We start from the raw sequence: 12,254 nt of genomic DNA, 5'->3' as shown, positions 1-12,254 counted from the left end.
AAAACATCCCTTTCTGGTCTGGACGGATCACAAGAATTTGGCCTACATCCAACAGGCCAAACGTCTTAATCCGCGCCAGGCCAGGTGGGGATTGTTCTTCACTCGGTTCGATTTTGTGTTATCGTTCCGACCGGGCTCGAAGAACACCAAGCCCGATGCTCTCTCTCGCCAGTGGGAGCCCCCTCCTCTATCAAGCACACCCACGACTATAGTCCCCGAAGACCGGATTGTGGCGCCCATCCGATGGGGACTAGAGGACGCGGTCAAACAGGCCCACCTCACTGAACCTGATCCGGGTGGTGGCCCCCCGGATCGACTTTATGTACCCAGGCCTGTAAGGGAACGGGTGCTTCAGTGGGGCCATGCGTCCTCCCAGGCAGCACACCCAGGGACTACACGCACGCTCGAGCTTCTGCGCCGGCGATTCTGGTGGCCCGGCATGGAAGGAGACGTGCGTGCTCATGTAGCTTCCTGTTTGGTGTGCTCTCAGTGCAAAGATCCCAGAACCAGGCCAACTGGTCTGCTGCTCCCTCTGGCTGTCCCCACGCGTCCTTGGTCCCACCTGGCCCTTGACTTTATCACAGGGTTGCCCCGATCACGTGGCAACACTGTGATTCTAGTCATTGTGGACAGGTTCTCCAAGGCTGGCTGCTTTGTGGCGCTTCCAAAGCTGCCATCAGCTAAGGAGACAGCGGATCTAGTACTCAACCAGGTGGTTCGGGTTCACGGACTCCCCTCTGACATTGTGTCAGACCGTGGGCGCCAATTCACCAGCCGGTTCTGGGGTGCATTTTGCCGACTGTTGGGGGCGGAGGCCAGCCTCACATCTGGCTTCCACCCCCAGTCTAACGGCCAGACAGAGAGGGTCAATCAAGACCTAGAGCGCACCCTCCGCTGTCTGGCCTCCTCCTCACCTTCTACCTGGTCTGACCAACTGATTTGGGCGGAGTACGCACATAACACCCTCTGGCACTCGTCTCTGGGAATGTCACCCTTTGAGTGCCAATACGGGTACGCTCCGCCCATGTTCCCAGGACAGGAGGCAGGAACTGGGGTCCAGTCAGCGGAACAGATGGTCAGGCGCTGTCGGAGAACCTGGCAGAAAGCCCGCAGGTCCCTCCTGTCTGCAGTAGCTGCTCAGAAGCGCTATGCGGACAGGAGGCGAAGGCCAGCTCCGACCTATCGTCCTGGGCAACGGGTTTGGCTTTCGGCTAAGGATCTGCCCTTGCGTGGTGCTCCCCGCAAGTTGGCGCCTCGGTACGTCGGACCGTTCAAGATCCTTCGCCGGGTCAACCCCGTTGCCTACCGCCTTGCCCTTCCCCCTTCGATGCGTGTGAACCCCACCTTCCACGTGTCCCGCCTCAAGCCAGTCTTGTGTTCCGTGGGTCCCGCCGATCCGCCGGGCCCGCGTACGGTTGGCGGTGCGCCGGCCTACACTGTCAGGCGCCTTCTGGATGTCCGTCGGATCCGCGGCGGCCTCCAGTATCTAGTGGACTGGGAGGGTTATGGCCCGGAGGAGCGGTCCTGGGTGCCCTCCCGCCACATTCTGGACCCCGAGCTCATCCGGGCGTTTCGTCGGGACCGTGCTGCTGGGTTGGGGACGTCGGGTGCCGCCCCTCGGGGGGGGGGTCCTGTAAGGGGTGGCTCTAGGGCAAGGCCTCCTCCTGCCACCAGGGGGAGGCCCCGAGTCACCCCAGCCAGTAATCGAGCCCAATTCCCTACACCTGGGCTGTAGGCTATATAGGCACACAGATCCAGTTGCCCCACTGCTGGATCTTTTGATTCTGGTGGTGTGTGTGTCTGTGTGCCTGTGTAGATCTCGAGGTGAAGGTTGAGTGTGTGTCACTCCCCTTCGTGTGTCTCTCCCGAGTCTCTCTCTCCCGGTGTCTGTGCAGTGTGTGTGTCTGTGTGTGTGTGTGCGCGTAGCACTCATACACCCGTGTACCAGAGGAAGGCAGGAGTGTCTGTCTTCCCTGGTGTGTGTGTCTGTGTGTGTGTGCGCGTAGCACACATACACTTGTGTTACAGAGGAAGGCAGGAGTGTCTGTCTTCCCTGGTGTGTGTGCCCGTGTGTGTGTGTGTGTGTGTGTGTGTGTGTGTGTGTGTGTGTGTGTGTGTGTGTGTTTGCACACATACACTAGTTTTACAGAGGAAGGCAGGAGTGTCTGCCTTCCCTGTAACTTCTCAGTTTTCTGGTTTCTTTTGGGAGATCCTTTTGCCCTCAGTTGTATTTCCCTCTAGAGTTAAAGAGGTAGCCAGCTCTCCCCTGGTGTCCTTCGTTTATTTATTAAACCCATCCTTTTTAAAGTTTCTTTTGTTGGCCGCTTTCATAACTGCCGCTTTGGTGAAGCGGCAGAGCGTCAGGCTTGCGACGCGGCGGCCTGGGTTCGAGTCCCGAGAGGCTTTGTTTTTCATTTCCATTTTACCTGCTCTAAGATTGAAAGACTCTGCACTTGGGCCCGTTGGTCACGTGATCGTGGTAGCTCACTCAGTAGCGCGCCGGCCCGCCAACACGGCGGCCTGGGTTCAAACCCTGCTGTAAGTGAGCACCACATTACAATTTCATGTTGATGTGTCTGCCTCTACTCTTCCTGTTGCTGTTACACTTGCTTGACTGCACTGCTGTCCTGGTAAAGCTGTGCATCTACTGCATTATCTACTTCTCCTGCCTTTTCTTTTTTATCTGTGACAGGGCAAAGTAGCAATCTGTTCAATTTAAATAAAGGTCATAAAATGAATGATTCATTGCTAAATGCAACATTCCTTTATACTAAATTTATTTATAATTTATTAATAGAAATTCTTGATGGTCTTTGTCAGATAATGTAAGATAACTGAATTTGTATTTGTTTCCTCATGAAAAAAGTAATGCAGTGCTACTGTATTTCTGAAGGATTTCTACAATATAATTATTACTTTTTTGACAGTACTACAGAGGTGTTATAATATATACATATAGTAAAAACAACCTTTGACAACCTTTTGCAATATAGAAAAAACACACTATGCATGGGCATTATTAGTTAATAATTCAGAAATAGTTTAGTTCATCTTCATGTATTAATACATCTCATTTTACACAGTTTTCATATAAACAGTTCCATTAAACATTTTTACACTAATATGTTCCACTAATTTCTTTTTAAAAATGGATCATGAATAATGTACTGACTAACCCCATTCAACTAAAACATTCAGTCGTCTCTACATTCTTTACAAAAAGGGCTTCTTTATGGTATCTAAAAGAAATTACAAAGCTTTAATATTGAATCATGTCAACTCTTGGCATGATGCCTCAGTGGTACTTTAGCCCGGTCTAAAGTTTTATAGATATAACATTATATTGAATATTTTTTTACGGTTCTACATAGAAATACAAAGTCAAATAATCATTTTGCGGTACTATATAGAACCCTTTGCTTAGGTTGTATAGGGTGCTAGAAGCTGAAGTGATTCATTGTGCACATATTACTTTTTCAGGAACTGAGAGTACAGTTGCGTGTTTACTTCTTAAACCAGCAGTCTGGCAGTGGGTGCACAAGCAAATGTCTATGAATGTTAATTTTCTGCCACTTATTCTTATACATTTTATGAAACAGCATACTGCAGGAACTCAGTGGATGGTCAGTGGTATGGCTATGACGACAGCAGCGTAGAGCCTGTGCCCGAGGGGGAGGTGTGCACACGGGGCGCTTATATCCTCTTCTACCAGAGACGCAACAGCATCCCTGCATGGTCAGCTAACTTCGCTCTTCAAGGTCAGTATTAATCTTCTCAACACGCAGTATGTACACCAGCTCAAACCTAATATCCATTGGGCTTCACTGCTATTCTCAATACCCAATATGAATAAATAGTCTTCTATCTACTGTGGCGGGGGGTGGCACTGCCCATCAACCAGAAACAACAGACAGCAGGAGTACAGTTCAAAACCTCTTAGCAGAGGGGCTTTATTGAGTCTCAAGGGGAGAGAGAGAGAGAAAAGGGAAAACGAAAGAAGAATAAAACCACAGGTAGGTCACTGGAGGGAAGCACAGATCATGCACTGTTCAGCAGAGAGATTATTTCACTCTCAAAGCTGCTCTGAGTTTTTTGTAATGCCACAGTCAGCTTGGCGAGTGGATTTAGGTGTTGCTGATTAGGAACAACAAGCCACGGGTGTGCCCGTGCACAGCTGACAGGCCATGCAGTCGCTGTCATAACAAACTGTGAGGGTGGAACCCCATGCACTACGGGGGCGGGCCACTCCCAGACAGCCAATTTGTTCTTGGTTAGACCAGAGCAGGGCCGCTCTACAGACATACATCTACCTGAAATATTTTGTGCATCACATATTAAGACCTGTCTGCCACTGGTGGTATTTTATGTTCATATTTGCCTAATCAGCCTGTACTGCTGTGATAAAAATTAGCAAGTGGTGATCACTTTAGTAGTCTTTATTGATTTAAGCTGATGAGCTTTATTTTGCCAATACCAATAAGGTGTGAGATATCACTGACTGATATTATTGGCAAACAGATGTGTCAGTCAAACCCTAGTTCAGATATATGATGGATTGATGAATTACAAGAACATCACGATCAGTGTATTGAACCATGACCATGATAGAACCATTTACAGATAATGATTGATAAGATTTTAATTTATCATTTTTTTATTATTATTTAATTAAGCATCAAAAAACATAGGATCATTTATTTACCAAATCCCAAGCTTTACACAGCCATGAACAATATTAAATGTGAGTTACACCAACAAGATTTAAATCAAGGGTACCTCCATGTGTACTATGATGAATTTGCCAGTGCAAGTAAACTCTCAACACTACTATCAGTACGTTTTACACCCCTTATGACTGAAAACTACCACAGCAGCACATTAAATAGAGGTCTTCATTCCTTTTTCTCGACATTTATTCAATAGTACTAACGAGAGATCTAAAGGTAAGAATGGGCATTTGAAGCTTTTGAATGAGGAGTCAATGTGAGAAAGTCAATGTTCATTATGACATTTTGACATAAGGTAAAGGACAACTAGTGCCAGGTTAAATTCAATCCCTAACTGAAGTTTCAATCTCAGTTAAAAGTCATGGAGCAACAAGATTACAATTACAATTATCTAGGTTCACTGTAAAACCAAGAACCAGGATTAAAATTACAACCAATCCTCGTTAAAAATGAGGTATTACGTTTGGTGCAGTTGGGTTAATAAATAAAGATAGATTTAACCCAAGCTTGACCTGAATCTGTGTTGGTACATTGTAAATCTAAGTTGAGAGCTATATGGAGGTGGGAGATGCATTAATATTCAAAGTAAATCTCTCAAAACTAAATGCCTCTTAGGTTGAGTCAACATGGATTACAATCTTTAAATATAAAAAATAAAATATGGATAATGAACAGGGTTGATTGGCAGTGCTTTTGTCACTGACTGAAGATTAAAACCAGTAAATTGCTGGTGCTTTTATGATTGACAGGGTCGTAATGTGCAAAATTACCTTTGTTTGTTTCCTACTTATGATTAACTGCATTTGTTAAGGCAAAGAGATTTAACAAGGTTGTCATACATTGACAGGGTCTTTCCCTTTCTCACAGGCTCTACCACTCCCTCCACATTTAATCATTGGCTCGTCCGTCTGCCATCTTTGACAGGAGAGAACCAACCCTCTAGCCCATCAACCAAGACTTCCAGCTGTTCCTCTGCACCCGAGCCTCAAACGCCAACCATTCCCGTCTTCCACGAGCAATCCATTAAAGGAGATAGTGGTCAGTTATTTCTCTGTTTAATATACTTTGACAGTTAACTACAGTGGCCTGCCCTTTGTCTGTATAATAATATTAGCTATGTAAAAAGTAACTTACAAAACCTGCAGATATTCTGCAGATCTGACCAATTAGTTTTCAGAGCACTGACTATAGTTGTCAGAAACATATTTAAGACTTTTATTAAATGTTGTATTTGCATTATAGCTTTGTTCTACATTCTACACCCCTTAGATGGATTTGATTCAAGACCATTTGTCCGGGGCACCCAGGGCCGCAGTGTGAGCATGCGTTCACCCAGCAAGAGCAAGGAAAGTTTGGGCAAAACTCTTCCTCTACGCTGGTCTTTTGGTTCCAAGGACCACAAAAAACCTACGTCTGTCCCCCAGACTGCACCAGCTGAGCCTGGTGAACTGGTGGAATACCTGGAATCTGGACGAAGGCCACGGTGCACCAAGGAGCCCATTGTTAGCCTGGTTGCTAGCCCTGCTCAAGTGAAAGCCCATTTCCACGAGGGAGACTCACTTAGCTCTCCTAGTGGCAGCAGTAGCTTCAGTGGCGTGGAACAAGGAAGCTCGCCCAGAGTGCCTGAAGGCCAGAGCAGACCAGCTCTAGATAGAAGCACTGCTACTGCTAATGCTAAGGGACGAGATGAGGGCTCAGTAGCTCGAAGGAGTTCCAAAAGGAGCAGGCCGGAGCAACATGGCAAGACTCAAGCTGGTCAGTCCCACCAAGCTTCAACTGCTGCCCCGCAATCAGGGGCTTCTGCTGTTGCAAACATTGTTAGCAGTGCACCTGCTAGTAGAGACTCCACATTAAAGAGACTGTGGAGCCAGCCAGCTGGAGCCAGCAGAACTCCCTATAGTCAAAACCAATCAGAAGAGGTGACTGGAAGCCAAGATGGTGTCCTGTCTTTCTTAAAAATGGGCACTATTAAGAAGGACAGCCAGACAAAGGAAGGACTTTCTAAGGAGACTGGTCAAGGAAAAATACCAACTAATAAGAACTCAACCAAGCTCTCACTGTCTAATGGAACCTTGAATGGGGTGGTATCCGAGGAGAAGAAAGCCAGCAGCGCCCATAGAAGCAGCAATGGGCAGCACAACAGCAAAGCCCTTGTCAATGGAAGGGAAAATCACAATGGATCTGTGAGCATAACTGATATTAAGAGAGCACACAGCTCTTCCAGTATTCAAAGCAGGCTGGATCTTAGCCTGAGGAGGACAGCGTCTCTCCAGAAGAACGGGCCGCTGATGCCAGCCCACAAGGCACTGACTGCAGATAAACCTTCTTTTGCTACTCTGCAGAGGGCCAGATACAGTACCACCTCACTAGGCAGACAGAGACCTGTGCCCGAATCCTGCTTCTGATATCTGGGCAGCCGAAGGGAAAGTGTATGTGTATCTGTAGCTACGGTACTCATGTTTGTGTGGAACTAATTTGATAGTATGTGCCTCCCCTACCGAGAAGACAGTAATCACCTCTAAGGCATTTTCACATTCATCTGTTTCATCTGTTTTCAAACTGGAACAAAAACAGATCTTGAGTAATGTCCAGCCCAAATTAATTCTGGTGCCAGCCTCAGATAATGGGACCAAGCTCAAGGTCCAGAGTGCAGCTATTGTTGTCACTAACAAGCAAGTGATTACATGGCATTTGGAAGATGCCTCCTGCCGACCAAACCCCAAAGCATATCATTTTAGCACTTTTTCTTATAATTTTTCACAAATAAGAGCCACAAACAACCAGATGTCTTTTGTGAAAACAGAAGCCACTGTGGTCTCTGCAGCTTATCTGTCTACTGTGGCTTCACCCCCAGCATCTGGCTCCTTCATAAATAGATCCACCCAAACAGGCACAGAAGGTTTGGACATGACAGCCGTTTTGAGAACTTCCCATATGTCAAATGGTATGAAGCATGAGGCTGAAATTGGAATTAAATAGACGCCCCACAATGTTAAACGCCGATAAACGCCGATAATGCTTCCAGAAAACAGACTAGTCTCTCCCTGGGAGAACGGAGCAGTTCGACTTAAGCCAGAAATTGCAGTCAGCATCAGTCAGTGAAACAGGTGAAGATTTGAGATGTGGAATGCATTTAGTAAGTGCCTTTTTTGTAATGGTTCTTGAAAGAGCAGCATTATTGCACCCTACGTGCACACTCTCCCATATGCATGCACAATCGTTGGTAGACTGGTAAATACACAATCATTTGCACACACAGATGGGTAATTGCTCACGTAATCTGCACACTGGACATTATGGCACAGATGACAGACACACGGCCCATACACGTGCCCTTACTAGACAAACATATTCACATCACTGGCACATGTTACTGTCCTTGCATTATCTTTTTGTTGCTATGCAGATACAATCAGAGAGAGTGGCTGATGTATAAATCATGTTTCTTTTTTTTCTCGGTCCTGCCACTGTTGCCAGTGCATCAGTCAGTCAGTCAGTCAGTGTAAATCTTGTCAGTAAATAGGCAATGCTTTTATTTACTAAAGCCATCTATACACTTACTGTTGCTGTTGTAGCAAAACCCTATATCCTCAAAATAGTAACTTTATAGAATGGGAATAATGTCCTTAACTTCAATGTATGTGTGATTTTAAGTTTTCTGATGGTCCATTAGTGATTACTTAATAAAAAGGTGTTTTTAAATGGTGCAAAAATAAAAAGAAGACATTCTACCAGAAACTAAAATGTCCACTTCCAAACATCTTGGGAGTCTTATGGAGGACATGTTAAACTATGCTTGAATAAAACACATTTGTATACACATTTCATTTCTGTATATGGTTGGAATGGCTTCCTAATGAATTTCTTTGACACAAATAGTATTTTCTAACTGCCAATAATATCACATGCCAGTGTTTCTAACATGGTTTTGAAGTTCCCTTTAGACATTTAGCCAACATTTCGCTAAACTGTAGTTGAAGGTAAGTACAGAATAACCACCAGGTGCTCATGTCATTGTAAAAGTCCTACCTTTAGTTGTAAAATGCTGTTTAGTTGTAGAAAGTATTTATTATTTTGTTTCAATCAGTTCATGTAAATGATAAATTAATTTTGTTGTTAAGGGTGTTTTCGTCCTAAAAACATTTGTACAGTGGTACATGAAAACATAACATAATATCTAATCTATCTAACCTAATCTAAAACTTTATAAATCTGTGCCTTTCTTTGTTTATAACCAGCACTGAAGAGCGCGTTCAGATCCGAGTGAAGTCTAACGCTCATGCTAATACACACATGCCGTAGAAACCTAAATTATAGCGCATTCACCTCACACATCATTATTATTTCACATCAGTATTAGACAAACAACCACAGATCTCAGTGCAGACTGTGTACAACTACACACACACACACACACACACACACAGTGATTTGACTGCAGTGTTTTAAAGAAACTGGGAGCCAGTGGTCTGGGATTTAAAGTCAGACTGGATTATAAGATATTAACTCTAGAACACATGAGGTAACTAGAAAACAGTCTCTACTAATCTAAATAAATCATGTCCACAATGTCTCATTATAGAAATAAAGTAATTTAACTTTATTAAAAATACCTTATCTAAACTGTGCGGCTATATTATTTATACAAACACAAAGATCGGATCAACACAGTATCGTCTGATACTCAGCATTAAGATACTCGGATTGGATTGGGGGGAACAGTAACCTAATCAGGACATCTCTAGTTTTTATCATAACCCAACTATGAAAGATGTCTTTTTTGTCATTTTCAGAAGTGTCTTCGAATGAGTTTTGGCATTTTTGGATTGGATTTTGGATTATAGTTCTATTCACTATAAAACCTCCAGGGTAGATAATGTATGTTTCTGGTAGAATGTCCCACAAATGAATGAATATGAACCAGAAAGATGTGAGTGTGAGGCTTTGATATAACAGCAACATTATGCTGAGTGTCACCTCTTTTTCAACTATGTCTGGTATCTTTTTGTCCATTGTTTAGAAATAGCAACAATGTGTGGAGGCGTCTTTTACATACTCTTCCATACTGTTCTGAAATGAATGAATACAGTGTGACAAATTAACTATACAAAATATTGGCGAGAGAAATTGCCTGTGAACGAAAATCATGGCTTCCAGCTGGGGAGTGTAATTTGGCTAGAAAAAAGAAACTCTCAGTGTAGTCTGTTTGTTGTCAGTTGATTTATCAAGCCACTGTTCCCTCTTTTCATTCTCTTGGCCAGTAATGGGTGTGCTTACAGCCAGAGATTTCTGCAGCACAGCTAGCCAAACAGTGCAGTTGCATCTCCCTTAAAGTCTTCTTTGTTTGTTTATTAAACCCCAGCTTGGGGTTGTCATGGTGAGCGGCCTTGGAGATAGGAATCCGAAATGCATTTAACCAACCATTGGAGCAAGCAGTGCGACTCGGCACTGCCCTTTCATAATCCAGCTATCACCGCTGCGACGTTGTGCAAACACTCTGTTATGACGATTGTTTTAAGGCCCCTATCTTGATTTCATTTTTCTATTTTATCTGTTTACATAGAGGCTTTCCACCATGTATTGCCGGTCAGAGAGAGTGTTTTGGGCTTGGCTTCACATGGAGTAAAAGTGACCTGGGGTAATTTACCCATCTTTCATTGACAATAAGCTGGCAAGGAGTTAAAGGTGAGTTCTAACTGTATGAGCTCCACATACTCTGTGAAACCAGCTGTCTGGCTCAGAACCTAATAGTATATACTTTCACAATCCTGTATTATAGTCACATTCACATACACTGAAGTCCCCAGTTTCATTTATGATTCATTTCTGGTTATGGGCAGCAGATCTCTGGGTCTGTTTTCTGATGTTTCGAAGAATTATAGCGAAGGATGGCTCTAGGATGTTACTATTAAGGGATTACGGTTGGAAATGTATTTTTATGCAAACATTTTGTACTTGACATTTTTAACCAAACTGGAAGTAATGTAAATAGAGTTGTAAAGTGTCCAGTAACTTGTATTGCTTAGATAATGATCAAATGGCAAAATCTTGAAAGTATGAATTGAAGCACATGTCTAAAGAACACTGAAAACAAATCTTATATCTCTTTGTACTGTCGCTTTATATAACACATTGTACTTTGCTTTATTTTTAATATAGCAAATTAAACACACCCTTTGTCATGACCCCCATATCATTTAGGAGTAGACTGGACTGGCTTATTCAGGGGGAAAATTGCAAGGTACAGAAGACAGATTCTCTTTCACGCCCTGTGAATGTATAGTGGAGGATTTAAATACCGAGGTCAGTCCAAGTTGTTTCTCTGCTTTTGTATGATTAGAAGAAAGCCCAGTGAGTCAAACACAAATGCTTAAATTGAGCAATCTATTTATCTGTGCAGCGTAAGACATAATAATTAGTGTTCAAAGGCATAAGGCAATGTTTATCTTCTACAGTTTCTCGTTAATAATTGGATTTTGCTATCTACCTGCTTAAAAACTCTGCACTTTCCACTTGAAAGAAATCTTCTCTGGCCTAAGTAAGAGGTAAGCCAAGGTAATGCTCACTGTTTGAGACCAGGACTGCAATTTTATCTATGTATGTAAGCAAACCAGACTGTGGCAAATTGCACATAATTTATTTCTTCCTGAACTAGGAACTATTGTGTATTTATGTCAGGCTGTCATGAAATCTTAAGTGGTCACTAGTTTTCACATTCATGTTTTAGTTTTGACGTCATTCCCACATATCGAATGTGAGCAGTAGCCTTTATCACCATATGAATTTGTATTCGTAAAACCATATGGGAACCATATCCTGCAGAGATGAAACAAAAATCTTATGCGAGTAGCTATACACTCCTTCAAAAGATGCCACATGGGTTCTCTGAACAGAACCACAGTAGAAGAGGCACTTTAGGTCCCTACTGATGAAAAGCAATACATAAGAAGGAATCTTTTTATTGCGTTAAATCACACGTCTCCTTTACAAAAATGGTTCGGAATTACAAATATAACTATATAACTTTCTTTTTTGACTCCTTTTATTTTTGAAGTGATAGACCAAGACTGTTTTCAAGGTTTGAAGTATCTCTAATCTCTATTTTTTCATGATAATAATAAGTTTGATTTCTAATGTATCTTAAATTAATGAGTCCTTAAATTAGATACATACTTCCAATACACATATTAATATTTATACATTCACGGATTAGAAATTAAAAAAAAAAACTTTACACTTTAAATCTTTAAACTTGCATAACCTTTAAATCATTTTTGGAAGCACCAAGCTTCCACAAGACAAAAAAACTCCCTAACAAATGTGCGATTTCCTCGTAATTTTACATGATTGACAATAATTGTTCTTGCTGGTGAACCATTACAATGTCAGCGCCACCTTTTCTGGATAAATCCAAAATCACTTTGCTCAGGCTGTAATTTTTCAAGCTGTGAACCTGAAGGAAATTCCAGTTAAAGTCATACAAATTCAGAAATGCTGAAAAGGGTACAAAATAGTAGTAATCCAAGT

General features: G+C 42.9%; 1 protein-coding gene across 1 annotated transcript in view; it reads left to right on the top strand.

Annotated features, from left to right (window-relative positions):
- The window catches only part of usp43b (ubiquitin specific peptidase 43b), a 127,208-nt gene extending 116,281 nt beyond the window's left edge, over positions 1-10,927 (top strand). Inside the window, exons 13-15 of the mRNA XM_072692864.1 lie at positions 3,600-3,758; positions 5,595-5,765; positions 5,997-10,927. Coding sequence (XP_072548965.1) covers positions 3,600-3,758; positions 5,595-5,765; positions 5,997-7,132 — 1,466 coding nt within the window. The 3' untranslated portion in view covers positions 7,133-10,927. The remainder of the gene's footprint in view (positions 1-3,599; positions 3,759-5,594; positions 5,766-5,996) is intronic.
- Positions 10,928-12,254: the final 1,327 nt, after the last annotated feature.

Source organism: Salminus brasiliensis, chromosome 12 (genome assembly GCF_030463535.1).
Source record: "Salminus brasiliensis chromosome 12, fSalBra1.hap2, whole genome shotgun sequence".
NCBI classification, from domain to species: Eukaryota; Metazoa; Chordata; class Actinopteri; order Characiformes; family Bryconidae; genus Salminus; species Salminus brasiliensis.
Note: the sequence above shows the minus strand (reverse complement) of the source record. Positions and strands in the feature narration are given on the sequence as shown.